General features: G+C 42.0%; 2 protein-coding genes across 4 annotated transcripts in view; one reads left to right on the top strand and one right to left on the bottom strand.

The window, feature by feature from the left end:
* Positions 1 to 1,006: 1,006 nt before the first annotated feature.
* On the bottom strand, positions 1,007 to 1,924 carry LOC117554225 (C3a anaphylatoxin chemotactic receptor). Its single transcript, XM_034228547.1, has one exon. The coding sequence runs from the start codon at positions 1,922 to 1,924 to the stop codon at positions 1,007 to 1,009; it is 918 nt and encodes a 305-aa protein (XP_034084438.1).
* Positions 1,925 to 5,603: 3,679 nt separating this feature from the next.
* LOC117554250 (bromo adjacent homology domain-containing 1 protein-like) overlaps positions 5,604 to 14,968 on the top strand; it is a 31,106-nt gene continuing 21,741 nt past the window's right edge. Inside the window, exons 1-2 of one of the 3 annotated variants that reach the window (XM_034228581.1) lie at positions 5,604 to 6,226; positions 7,961 to 8,169. The gene's annotated coding sequence lies outside the window, so the exon portion shown is untranslated. Of the gene's footprint in view, positions 6,227 to 7,943; positions 8,170 to 14,968 lie in introns of all 3 variants that reach the window. The other 2 variants (XM_034228580.1, XM_034228578.1) reach the window with 2 other exon arrangements.

Below are 14,968 nucleotides of genomic sequence, written 5' to 3'. Positions count from 1 at the left end.
AAGTGTAGACATAATGCATATATTTTTTTTTTTTAATGAGAAGGGATTACATTTAAAGAACAGATTTAGATGTCATGGCAGAAGGTAACACATAATGAGAAACTTTTCCAAAAGCAGTCAGGCGTAGCTTTGTCAATTAAAGGCACTCATATCTCATGTTATTGACACTAAAGTATTTTACGAGTTAATGTTTAAATTGTGATGATTAAGGCTAAATCATTTTACACACCCACACACGTTTTTATAAATTGACACTATTTAAGCAGACATTTGGCATAAACCTACATCACCTTAATCCAACAAAATAAATTGGTCACAACAAGACTCAATTATATGTGACCCATACATAATCAATTTCAACAGAGCCAGTGCATCTCTTCAATTATGTTACAAAGCTTAAACTCAAGATTTATCCTGCACTTGACTTCACTCTTCTGCAAAATATATATAATACAATATATTATTTGACCATGAACACAAGTCAACTCTGTGTTTATTTATATAGAGTTTATATACAACTGTTATGTGAAGAATTGAAGTGAAGATAAAGAGTGAGTCTGCAGCGAAACAGGAACTTGCAATGTCTTTAGTATTTATTTTGGGTTACACTGCATCACATAAGATGTGCTTGCCCTCCTCCAACTGCCAGGCAGAAAGAGAGCTTCTTTAGGAACAAAAAACATTTTATTTTTCAGCTTAGAAAATAGCAATCCTTTAATGCTTTTTGCCAACAATTAAAGGTATTGCTGATTAAAACCCTTTTTTTTTTTTTAGATATAAAACGGTGGGACTGAAAACGATTTTTAATAGCAAAACAATGCAAAAAGATAAGTTGCATAACATCTAATAAAAAATTTCAAGATCTAAACAAATATATTTAATTGGAACACAATGCTTTAATCTGTTTACCAATGACAGTTACAGAAAAAGGTCTGAGCAAGGTGAGGTTTCTAAAAATGTCAAAAGATGTGTGTCCCAATTTTAAATACAGAAGAAAATCTTCAAGTTACTTCTTCATAAAGTTCTTGCATAAAAACAGGTTATTCCCGATCCCGTACACATAGGGACTGATAGATGTGTAGGAAGTTGTGAGAAAGAACTCAGTCTCAGCCCAAAACGCATAGTCAGAGTGGCTGACGGTCAGCTGGAAGATCAGGTAGAGACTCCAGTCGACCTGGAACAACCCCATCGCTGCCAGCACAGCTATGGTGCTCCTCTTGAGCTTCTGGTCCTTGTTCTTCGTACTGAACTGGCTCGACCCAGTCTCGCTCGCCCCAGGTGTGACCGTATTCCTCCGGTTCAGCAGCACCACGATGATGAGGCAGCTGGTGACTGTGACGATGATCAGAGGCAGCAGGTAGCACACCACGATGAACGTGTACTTGTAAACACGGTTGAGTATGGGGCAATCGTTTCCACTACACTGAAAGAAGTTGGGAGAGCAGCTGCTGCTATTCCTTGTTGTGTTTCCCTGAAGGCCTTGAGGCTTGATTGCAAAAACTGGGAGACAAAGCAGCATAGCGACCATCACAAAAAGCCCGCTCACCATCCAGGCCGACCTGGCATTGTCCAGGTAGATCGGGTTGACCCTCTTGTCGACGTCTCTCAGCTTCTGTCCACGAAAGATGCAGATGAGGACGGTGAAGAAGATGCTGGTGATTTCTCCGAACATTGTCAGGAACTGGAGCATGTCGCACAACCAATTGTCGATGGTGGAGGTCTTGAGGATGATAATATCGTAGATGTTCACGGTGACAATTTCCTCCAAGTTGGCAGCGGACAGTCCCAAGAGGAAGAACTCGAAGGATTTGACCCGGGAAAGCTTAGTCTGAATGATGGCAAGGATGAGAAATACATTACCCACAAGTCCTATGCAAGAAATGAACACTCTTAAACTCAGGAGGTTGACAGAGAAATAAATCATTGTTGAAAGAAGCGAAATCTTTCAAAAATCTTTCAGTAGTTGTTCTTTCCCCAGAAGAAAAGCAGAGGTGGGAGTTTTAAAGCAAATGTGTAGCATGTAACCCTTGTTATCAAGTTCTCAAAGGTGACAAGAACCTAGATTGGTGATTGGCTGCGCTCATTATAGAGAAAGGAGGACCCTGGAAACATTGAATGCTGGGAGTCATTATAGCTTTACCTCAGAGCATTTCAAAGCTTCATCTTGAGACCAGCACATTGTCTGATTTAAAGCAGTGACAGGTTTTTCCACTGGCTGACATCACCCTCAATTCCTGCAAGAGCTCATTTACATCCACCGACACTTGTTTTTGTCATTTTGTGGTTTAATTAGCATGCTATATTTTATCTGACAGCACTACTGTGACATACTACAAACATCTTTTTGATGACATCTTGCTTAACATGTCCAATATTACCAATCAGGCAGTTAACTTGAGTACGTTTTATCTATTCATTATTAGAGGTGTGTGAAAAGAATGAGGGGGTAAGTCTTTGGAAAACCAATATAGTACATTTTGGAGGAATATCTCTATCACTTAATTAGGGTTAGGACTTCTGCTGTAAACAACTGAAATATCCGTCCGTTCACGTGATTGTGTGGTGAGCAAACAGAGTGAAAGGCATAATAGGACAAAGGCTTTTGGCCCCTGTTGTTCACACAGGATCAGTTCATGTTCCAGCTTGTTTCTTTTCCTCGTTGACTGCGCTGTCTAGTTAGCAGACGCTCTCTTCAATCAAGCCCTGCATCCTGATTCAGCTTAATTGTGGATCCCTGTGTGTGTGTGTGTGTGTGTGTGTGTGTGTGTGTGTGTGTGTGTGTGTGTGTGTGTGTGTGTGTGTGTGTGTGTGTGTGTGTGTGTGTGTGTGTGTGTGTGTGTGTGTGTGTGTAATTCAAGATAAGCCCTACATTGGCAGTACATTGGGAAACTAAGTGTGATGTAATGAGCCTGGACAGATTAGTATTACTTTTCACCATTCAATAATTATCAATCAGAGACCTGATCAAATGTGATTTAGTGGTTAAATTGTTTCATTCTATTACGTGAAACAAAGTTAATTGATTGCTTTAAAGCACTTTTTTAATTTGTTGTTCTTCTCTTTATTTTACTATAACTCCAACCTATAATGCACAAATCACTGTTGTTAGTGATGTTGAATTTGGGTTTTTCCAATAATCATATTTTTTGTCTTTCTTATTTTGAACACACAAAATCCCAAACATAATACACTCATGTTAGAAGGAAATAACATAGAGTTTTGCTTTGGGAGGTTACCACAAAACATTTATTTAGTGGTAAGCACAAAAACAAGTTGATAGCCCCACTTAACGCTTGACTCATAGCCACAGCAGTGTTTCGAGCCAAATGCTAACCAGCATGCTAACTTGCTGGTAACATGCTAATGTTTAGCCATGGCCACCTGTAGGTCTGAGAAGTGTAGCCAATGCTGAAGTTCCTGCACACTTTTGAAAGGCCAGCTGGGGGCGTACAAAAAATGTCAAGTTTTAAAGAAGTCTATGAGAAAATTACCCTATATCTCACTTGATTTTTCTTTAACCCTTCTATTGTCTTCATTTCCCCCTCCTTACTTTGGAGTTCGCGTTCAAATTGGACCGGTCCTGTTTTAACTGCTATTACATTAACACAAAAACCATTCATCATCACCAAATTTCATTTAACACCCTTTCAAACTGTAAATATTGTATCACACTACTGGTAAACATGAAAAACTGCAGTAAATATACAAAGAATAGACACTGAACATGTATTGTGTGTGCAAGGTGTGATCCATGTGGGGGGATGGGCACATAAGAGCGGGAAATGTGTCAAATTGTTCTGTGTGTTTGTGTGTGCCAGGCCAGCCAGGTGTGATTCACATGGGGGGATTGGGCACATAAGGGGGACACACACACATCTAGAGTGTGTGTGTGTGTGTGTGTGTGTGTGTGTGTGTGTGTGTGTGTGTGTGTGTGTGTGTGTGTGTGTGTGTGTGTGTGTTTGTGTGTGTGTTTTATCTGATCCGGATGGTTACTAATTCCTTTTCTTTATGGCGGTCATTTTTGACCGGGAACACCATGGGTGTTACAAAGTTGACTAAATCATCCAAAATTCAATGAAAGTGGTGATCATAAAGCCTTAATGCAATCGAATGTAAAACAAAAAAGTTATGATTGATGAAAGTAGTAAATCGATCAGATTTGACCCGAAGACAACAGGAGGGTTAAAGTTTATGATCTTAGCTGTACTATTTTTTAGTACATCATGATGTTCCTTATGTAGAGGATAAAGCAGGGAATGCTTTATGGCTGTGGATAGCGTGTGTTTGACTTCTTGCTACCAAGACACACGTGTTGTCAAATATTCTAAGTGAAGACATTTTGACTTAAATTAGAAATCTATATCTGTTTACTGTTGCATCTGAAATAGAACATAGCCATCATCTATTCAATGTGTGCTTTTCTTACTAAGACAAGTTAAAATGCTTGTTAAAGAGGCCATAATTATATGCAAGAAATCGACTTTTTATCAACTTCTTGTTTTAATGATTCAAAGTGCTAACATGGACTTCGCCTTTAGGGACTCAAAACATACATTGCACATGATCTTCATGATTTGAAATCAAACCTGAGAAACTGGGACTACTAAACTTGGACTTGAGCCATGGCACGTCGCCAGCATACATTTTCATCTAAATGTTAATGTGCTGCGGCAATCAACATGAATCACTTGCCAATCACTGTTTTAAGCTGCTGAGTTATATTGCTTGGTGAAATAATTACATTTAATTAACAGTTCACCAAATTAAAATGTGTTTGACACCTGCGCTGAACTGTTAGCTGTTGAACAATCACTTGTCCGTGAGATTAATAAACGTTTTAGTAAAATTCATGTGTTTGAGAAGTAGTGAGCATAAGATAAATAAAACTATTATATTGCACAACTGGTGTGACAGTTTTTTAACAGATGTTTTCTTTAGTCAGACGCAGCCCCAATTCACTTAAATTCATCAAGCCTTTACTTTGTTTTTGGATTCATCCTCCTCATGCCTGAGAAAACAAAGGTTTCCTATATAATTCAAGGTGACTTGGGAATTCAACCAAAGTATCTTTATTACAGAGCTTCTGTAAAAGCCAGGCGGATAATATTAAATAATGCAGGACCATCATTTTGTCAATCTATTTTTTTTTAAAATAACATTTTATAATGCATATTCTTAAAAGTCATATCACCTACACACAACCAATTGACATACAGTAAACGTGGGGGTTTTGGGGCTCTGAACTTAGTCTGAATACATCTCTGGTTGATGGTTTAAGTGTCATGGAAATTATATGAAGAAATACTAAATTGGGCACAGTTTTATTGGGAATTTAATTAGAATTTGACCCATATCTGCAACTTTTGGCATGGAGCCCTTGCAAGTGCCACAGCTGAGGTTTTCCTGGCCTGAATCCCATTTTGGGATACACTGGTTTGTTAACAGGTGTTTCCAGGCTGTCTGACAGTCATCCCCCTGTCCTGTTAATGCCACAGCAACATCCCTCCAAGAAAGTTACCACGGGTGGGACCAAGAGTTGCAGATACGCGTGGATACCCCTTTAAAAGACTCACCATGTTGCCATCACATGCTTCAGCACAGAAGTAGGATGAGGATGTTCATGTTGTTGTTATATAAAACACATTTGTTTATTGTAGTCATATACGGAACTGGACTGGACTTTTGGTGATTTTTGCTACACTTTAAATGGCAGGAGGGGGCCCAGCCCACACCGCGTGTCAGCGCTGCAGTCAGTCATGATCTGCTGCTAGTTGTTGTTCAGTAGCAACACACACAGACTGGTGTACAAACTGAGCGCTGCGTGCACTGGTAATGCCAACTGACGGGATATAAGCGACGTGTGTGCGGGCGACGGACTCTCTACTATCTCCAGCAGCAACACTCACGCTTCCTCAGCCGTATTGGCAGTTGGAGTGGATGGGATATATGAAAACAAACATCCTGAGCAGACCCCGCTTGCCTCGGAAAGGAGTGTTACCTCTTCTTACGAGATCAGAGTTGTTGGCTCCGTCTCTTCTCTCGTCGATATTTTTGAAGTGGCGAACATTCGTGGCGGGTGTATTTCTAGTTGAGCTGCATCGGTGAACCAGTCGGACCAGGCGGACTTGCCTTACCCAGCCATTCGGAAAACAAGGTGCCCTGACTGGCTCCTCGCACCATTGGAAAATTAGACGAGATAGTGCCCGCCACGCAGAGCTACGTTACGGTAAGTAGCGGCTGCTCTACGTTATCTTTCCTCGTTAATTCTCTTTTTTGAATTCAGGCAGAGCAGGGGTCGCATGGCCAGCTTTCCTCCTTTTGTGTATGTTTTTAAAGTCATGTCTGGAGGACGTTGCCGAGGCAGATAATGGCCATGGTGATGAAGGAGATTCCCAGGGAGTGGTACTCTCAGTCGGACTGGCCGTTCAATGTGTGTTTGTGTTATCATATCCCCTCCCTCCCCCAGTCACCTCCAACAACACCACCAGCAGCAGCAACCACAGTGTAATGTCAAAGCGATAATAGTGCTTTGTGTGCTCACTGGACGGGAACAAGGTCAATTATAGGGACACAGTAGCACACGAGCTCACTAATATTATAATTGGTTGGATTAATGCTCACCTGGACATCAACCCCCCTGTGTTGGTGTCCGCGCGCTCACGAGGGGTTACAAACTTTAGGGCACATGAGCCATGAGGCATTTCGTGGGGGTTGTATTTCACTCATATTGGGCCTTAAACCGGCTACTTTAGTGGGAGTAAACAAATATGCCACTTCGAACTGAGGGTTAACAGTCAGTGTTGTACCGCTCTGCTCAGGTAAATGAGGAGGCATCATAAATGCCAAAGCAATTACCCCACATCACCGTTTGCCAATTAGGTCATAAAGGCAATGAGCTCACAACGGATGATGCTGTTATGACATCATGGATAAACCCCCTGAGGCGTGGGTTGACAGTGGATGATCTTCAGGACATGCACTGTTGACAGATGTGTGTGAAGGGAAAGTGGATAAGGAAGGGCTTCCTTGAGTGAAGTTGTTCCTGGAGAATATTGCAATTGTACATGGTCTGTAGGCTACATCAGTTTTGTGTAAATATTTTATCATGTTACACTAGATTAGACATCCAATCAGGATATACTGGAGTTTCTGTGTGGTGTCATTTTACTTTTTTGTCTAGATTTTAACTGGAATCTGTTTAAACCTCATGATTTTTTAATTCCCTATCCTACGCTTTGAATGTTACCCTTCATTTGAACTCGCTTTGTTGGTTATAATAGCTATGCATCGCATGTTAATACTTGCAAATCATGCACTTTTAATATTGAGATAGTGAATCAGCCATATTTAAATATTTGATCAGTACTGGTATTGCGATCTGTAAGTTAAAGGTGGGGTAGGTAAGTTTGAGAAACCGGCTCAAGATACACTTTTTGTTATATTCCATGGAATGCTCTTAATTTAGAGAGAGCCTTTTATTGTCATTATACACAGAGTATAACGAGATTCAGAGTGCAACTCTGTCCCGGTGTGCAAAAAATATAAACAAATACATAACACTAAAAAAGACGGCAATAGGACAGACAACATACAATCATACGGGGGAATAAATAGTTAAAAATATTGATATAAAAAATAGTATATAAAGTGCATTTAAAAGTGTGTGTGTATGTGTGAGAATGGTTACAGTTATTGCATTATGTGTGGTGGTTGAGCAGCTTGACGGCCCAGGGGTAGAAACTGTTTTTGAGTCTGTTTGTCCGTGACTTGAAGCTCCTGTATCTCCTCCCAGAAGGCAGGAGAGAGAACAGTCTGTGACCTGGGTGAGAGCTGTCCTTTATAATTTTGTTAGCTCTGCTGAGGCAGCGGAAGGTGGAGATGTGTTCTAGAGAGGGCAGGGGGCAGCTGATGGTTTTCTCTGCCATCCTGATCACTCTCTGCAGGGCTTTCTTGTCCGCAGCTGAGCATCCTGCATACCACCCCGAGATGGAGTATGACAGCACGCTCTCGATGGTCGCCCGGTAGAAGGACACCAGCAGCTTCTTGTTCAGTCGGTTCCTCCGAAGCACCCTCAGGAAGTGAAGTCGCTGCTGGGCCTTCTTAACTGCTGCAGTGGTGTGTGCTGTCCAGCTGAGGCTCTCCGAGATGTGAACCCCCAGGAAATTAAAGGTGGAGACATCCCGATAGCAATGAATATCTTAAGTGCATTAAAAATCCATAACATTTTTTACGTGTTCTGACTAACAGTTTGGAGGATTTAGCAGCCTGGTATATTACACAGTTTTAGCGGCATATATATACATATGGTTGGTATTTAACAAAAAGGGGTGTTGTAGTGTGTGATATTGGTATTTATGGAAACATTTTACACCTTTCCTTCAAGTATTATATACGTGTTTGTTACTTGTGGGGTACTTAACATGAATAGTCACAGTTACTATCCTTTTACTCTATCACGTTTCAAAGAGAAATAGACTATTGTTATTTTAACTCCACCACAGTGATCCATCATCAGCTTTACTTTTTAGATAAGATTTAACTCACAATTGATCATAACGGGCTTCAAAATACATACATTTGTATATATTATCAAGTGGTTTCATGTACAACCCACACAAGTATCATGCTAAATTAAGCTCTGTTGCTTGGATATCACTAGATCCTGTTATCAGCGTAATATAAAAGTACATAACGATTGATGTCAACTTAGCATAATTACTAGCTAGCTGCTAACTGCCGCGGCCGCCTCGTTAATATCAAATCCATCAAAACAAATCCAGTACCATGCTGTCATGAACGCGCGGTGCTGTACGTGTACGCAAATTGACGTGCTTAATGTGAACAAGCCTTTTGGGGGGGTGTGGTTAAAGTTGCGCATGCTCTATGAGCGCACATACGGGTACTTCTCAGGCATGACGGGTAATCTGTGACGTTTCGCTCTCTCAAAAGTTGGCCCATTTTATCATCATGCGCCAATGAGCAACTCTCATATGTAGGAATGAATGAGGCCCCGCCTCCCACGCTGTATCCAGTTCTTATTATACATCCATGGTTATCACACAGTCTGTCTTCCGGTTGTTGTCTCTTTTGAATGACGAATACACACTACCGCCGCCTGCTGGTAAGGAGAGTTATTGCCACTCACGCATGCGCAGTTCGTACGTGCTTCTTGGCTGTCGGCTGAAGTCTTTGCGGTGTGTTCCAGTGCGACACATGGCCAAGACGCAGAGATGCGAGGCGACACAACAGTCGGGGGTCCGTCTGTTACCTCATTCACACCAACGCAACTCCGGTTCAAGCTCCGTGCTAGAGCTTTTCAGGTTCAGAACCGGTTCTTCGGTTTAGCTCCGGCTCTTTTCACACCGCCCAGAGTTCGACTGGTGCTGCGTCATTGCGTCATCGTTTGCATCATGACGTAACCCTTTGCGTGTCTGCTTCATAAAGCCAAACCGTGCGGAAACCCCTCACAGCTCACACCGACAACAACAACAATGGCCGATTGTGCTCCAGCTTCCTCTGTACCTCTTCGGAAGACCAGATTCCCAGTAGGTAGCTGGTCTCTTCAGTGGACCACTGCTGCTTGTTAAGTTTCTCCATCGTTGTGTACAAACTGGATAAAACGCGGGCTTTTTGTTGTTGTTCAGGAGTTGATCCCGCCCCTGCCCCCGCCTCGACGTAAGCGTGACGTATGTGGTAATTTTGCTCTGGCCGGACAATTTTTTGGTTCTTGAAACAAACCGGATTCCGGAGCTAAGAGGCTGCTCCGCTGCGGTGTGAACAGGAAAACCCGGTGCTTTTCAAGCTCCAGCTCCGAACCGGCCCTGAAACACCGTTGGTGTGAATGAGGTATCAGTTCTTTGGTGTCAGCTTGGTGTGTCCGGGCCTTTAAGGCAGGTAACCTTTTTTCCTCCAAACTTAGGAGCAGAATATTTAAGATCAAGTGATAGAAAATGTTTGCTGCTTGTAAACCCATGAGGCTTGGACACACACAAATAAGGAAATCAATCAAAACATCTATATCTGGAGAAAATAGACAATGTGAGTGATTAGTAAACTAATATACTGTTATACTGACTGTATAATGCAGTGCTTTACTATTTCACATATATAATTAGGGATATTAGTTGTTACCGTTCTGACAGTCAGGCCACTTTAGATATTAATGTTTCCGTGAAACATTGCTGAATCAACTTCTTGTTTTATGATGTTCTGCGAATTTAAATCACTTAGACTTTCAAAACGTATGAGACAACTTTGAATGTATTAATCAAACTCACTTTAGTTTCAGCGTATTCAGTCAAGTCACATTTTAAGGCAGGAAGGGGAACATACAATTTGAAATTAAGTACCTCAAAACTGTACTGAATAACATTATTTTAGTAAACATACTTAATTACTTTCCACTAGTGATGCTACAAGACTAAACTTAAAGGGCACTCATAGGGGCTGACCTCCACCAACACCATGGCCTACCTCGCAATGTTAATTAGAGTGAAAAATAATGTGAGTTTGCCCTGTGATTCGGATTCGCTCCAAAATGTAATCCGTGTCCCATATCCTTGCCTCAAGTTAAATTGAAGGCAGGCCATTAGTTTTTTCCGTAATCCTGCTGACGAACAAACTAAACAGAAATCATGACCTCCTTGGTGTAGGTCAGGGGTACTCAAAGTTTTTTGTTAAAGGTCCACTTGTGAATTTTATACAAGGTCACTGGTCCGGATCAATGCCAGTAAAGTATTTTTTATTTTATAATGGGACACAGGGTTCGATCCGGATTGATTTGCAGTTTGGTCCGGATCCAGATCTTGGTCCAGAGTTTGAGAAGCCCTGGCGTAGGTAATCAATTGTCGGTCTAATCCAGGGGTGGGGAACCTTTTTACTCTCAAGGGCCATTTTAATTTTTTCAACATCCTCCGAGGGCCGTTCAAATTATTGACCTCTACTTAAAAATGCTAAGATCACAGCCCATTCATTTGGCCTTTCTTTCATGCTGTGCAAAGAAAAAGCAATCTCTTAATCCAGATATCTTACCATGACTTGCGTATGCATGCACGTGCACGGTTGTGGCATGACCACCAAAACAGAAAGATATGGACACAAGATGTGTGCAAATGTATTTAGTTTCCTATCCATGTGAACATGATTTTAAGTGGGGGGGGGGGGGGGGGGGGGGCATGCTCCCCCGGGAAGATTTGTTTTTAAATGTTGAAGTTAAAAGCATCAATCTGGTGCACTTTGAGAGCAAAATTTAGAGATCTATGGATACATAGGAGCAGGGCCGGCCCTAGACTTATGGGGGCCCTAAGCGAGCTTTGGCTTGGGGCCCCCCCCCCGCGCGTTCTCACTACACACAACACGGAATCAACTTTTGTCTTATGATGTTAGAATAAGCACACATATTGTATAAATAACCATGTAAACACCGTGGACCTAGCCTCCTCTAGGGGGGTCCGGGGGCATGCTCCCCCGGGAAGATTTTTTTTTAAATATTGAAGTTAAAAGCATCAATCTGGTGCACTTTGAGAGCAAAAGGAAGAGATCTATGGATACATCTCTCAACACCCATATGAAACAGAACTGTAAACAGATTTTTCTTTATGGATATTTTACAAATCACTTAAACTGTATTCTTGTTTTGTCATATAGTATTTCATAACTGTTTTTTCATTTATTCTCTCTGGCTGTCCATCTCATAATGTTCACATAGAAACTAGCTGTCAATAGGAATATCATTCAGAAGAATTATAATTTATTGCAGAAATCTGTCACAAAAAGAGGTTGTACATTTAAATTCAGGTGTTGTTATGGCAATTCCACTTCGAGCGTTAGAACGATTAACGAAGCACTTTTATACTAATAAAGGACTGGATTACCTAAAGCCAGTTGAGTAGCACTTGAAATGTTTGGCTCTATGAAACCTGATATACTTATATGATTCTGTTTTCTTCAAGGTTGTGTCTTCCTGGTCGAATGTACTTATTGTAAGTCGCTTTGGACAAAAGCGTCAGCTAAATGCAATGTAATGTAATGTAATGTAATGTAATTCAGGTGTTGTTATGGCAACGTCAAACAGCCACATTTACTGCTGCAAATACGGTCAAACATGCTGTTGACAGGCAGTGGCAACTATGCAACCATTTCAGCTGACTTTTTCTCAGAAATACTGTCACATAACATCCATATATTTCAGTGCTAGATTGATGCTTAGCTAAGCTAACTATGAAACACTTTAACTGACAGGACTCCGGATCAACTGTGTACTGTAGCTTCTAGCTTCATGTCGAACAGTAAGTCAACATTTCCCAGAGAGCTTTCTTTGAAATCACCAGGTAACGCTAAAAACATTACATTTAGATTGTATGACAAAGTGTGTATTAACACAATTAATTAAACATACTTATCACGGCGACGGTGTACTGAGAATTTTTTATTTTCTTATTTGTTTTCTTCATTTTGCTAGGGGGCCTCTTAGTGGCTGCGGGGCCCTAAGCGGCCGCTTATGTCGCTTAATGGGTCTGGCCGGCTCTGCATAGGAGGGCAGTAGCGTGGCGTGGGGAAAAATGTAGGGGAAGCCCATTTTTTGGGTCGGGGGGGTGTTCAATAACGTAACCAGATGAGTGATTACAGTGCCCGGTATAATTTGACACACATTTGTATCACACAGATGCAGGACTTGCACACGCCTGTTATCTAACTGACAGGTCCGCACGCACTCTCCAGCTGAAACTCTCTCCTTATTAATTTAAGCATTTTACTTATTAATGTATGCAGACAATCACACAATCTGTGATTTTTGGATTTACCGTGCCTCTCAATTGCCCGTGACAGGTTGACAAGGTCGATGAATCCTGAAGTTGCCCAAGGATTGTTCAGGGAGCACGAATCCTTGTCAAAAAGAAGACATGGCCAGCAAAATAGACGCTGAAGTTTAGCGCTTCCAGTTAGCCACTCCGTGCGGACATAATTGTCCTCATTGAACGTCCGATTCTCTCCCTTTTTCCTCTGTGTACACCATAGACTGGTGTACACACAGCTGGAGTGCGGTCATTGGCCTGTCATCTGATTTAATTTTTAGTTGCTGCTGTAGCGGAACTTTAGTAAAGTTATGTTTGATTAAGTATGCCAAATCTCCACCCTCCATAATGCTTCATTTGCTTGATAATTTCTAACAGCGGTGATGACAGTTACAGTATTAAAACTGATGTTGATGTGATTTGATTGGATGGCAGTGTCCAATCCATAGACTGTATATATAAATGGACGTAGTGTCCGTGACGTCACCCATAGGATTCTGCAGAGTTGCCGTGAAGCCCTTAGTAGGCGGAGTCGGCCACTAACGGCTCGACTGTGACGTCAGAGTCTAATCCCGCCTGCTCCAAATAAGGGCAAAGAGGCGGAGCCGAGGCGGGACCTGCAGCCTCCGAACTGGAAGTAAACAGAGCTAGCTCAGGCTAAGAAGCTAAGCTAACATGAAATACATGCATACCAAGTTACTGCAAACAGTGTAGTTCCCCTATATAAACGTTACATTCATAATCAAATGAGACAATCTGCAAGAGAATTAGCTATATTTTGTTATTCTTAATGCTTGTCATTCACACGTTGAGAAAAGACGGACTCCACCGCCCGGATCTAACGGAGCCGCAGTGGGCTAGCTCCGGGACGCCGGCTGGAGCTAGCCCCCTGCGGCTCCGTTAGCTCCGGCGGCCACCACTGGGATAATTGGGTCACCTATTAACATTTGCTCCCGTTTAGCATTATGGGCGTCATAGCCATAGACTATAAAAGTCTTACCCAAGGCTGAATCATAAACTAAAATGTATATGTATGCATAAAGGGTTACGTCCTTAGCTGGCTAATAAGTAACAAGCTAAGTACCAAGCACACAAACACCTGCGAACGGGGTTAACATGTATAATATTATCATTTTAGACTTCTTGGAAGTTCTGTTAGTACATTCAAGCGCACAGCACGACATTTTAATTGTCTGGTATTTGTAACAATATTCCCTAAAAGGCACAATCACCACGAACACGGCTAAAGCTAAAGGGTCAAGTACAGTACTATGACTAACTAACGTTGTAGCCTCTATGGTTGTAGCCTAGCAGAGTGGACAAGTTGCTGTTAGCTGACAGTGAGGAATGTACGTGTCCATCAACGTGACCACGCCCTAATTTATGCAAAAACGTTAAGACCTAATATAAATAAAAGGGTCGTGTTAGAAAACAATTCACTCACAGATTCATAATCATGAAGGTGGAATCTAACTATATCGATAATAATATGTATTGCATCCATGGGTAGAAACATGTTTTTTTCTGCTGTAAAGTTGGGCATTTTAACATGGGGGTCTATGGAAATTGCTCCTTTCTGCAGCCAGTCCCTAGCGGCCCATGTATGAACTGCAGTGTGTGGCACTTCCGTATTGGCTTCCCGGCTGTTCCCCAGAGTTTGCCGCTTGGTCCAATCAAATCGCCAGCCGCCTCTGAAGGGAAGCAAGAGGCGGCTGGCTTCCCTTGGCATGGCCCTGACCAATCACAGGTTGGCAGGGGCATCACGTGGGCCTCATCTGATTGGTCAATCCCTCCATTTTATTTCACCAAAGGAAGCCAGATTCGGCTGGCCTCCTCTCGCAATAGTGAGTGCAATCTACTGTTTCACCATAACATCTAGAGGGGCGCTGTTTGTTTCACTCTTTGTAAAATACTCAATGAGAATGGGGGAGAGACGGGCCGGCAGCAACACACAGCACAGGAGAATTATCTAAACAAAACAAAGTGTTTTTATTTATTTATTTAAATTATAACTACAATCCGAAAAAACAGGGGAAGCCTGGCTTCCCTTGGCCTCCGGGAGAAAACGCCACTGTAGGAGGGTGCTTCATTTTGCGGCGGGTGCTTCATTTTCCGGAGGGAGCCTCATCTGAAGCACAAATGCAGCGCACCTAGAGTGTAAGCGCGCCACAGTT

This window comes from Gymnodraco acuticeps, unplaced genomic scaffold (genome assembly GCF_902827175.1).
Source record: "Gymnodraco acuticeps unplaced genomic scaffold, fGymAcu1.1, whole genome shotgun sequence".
Lineage (NCBI taxonomy): Eukaryota > Metazoa > Chordata > Actinopteri > Perciformes > Bathydraconidae > Gymnodraco > Gymnodraco acuticeps.
This window is presented reverse-complemented; position numbering and strand designations above follow the sequence as displayed.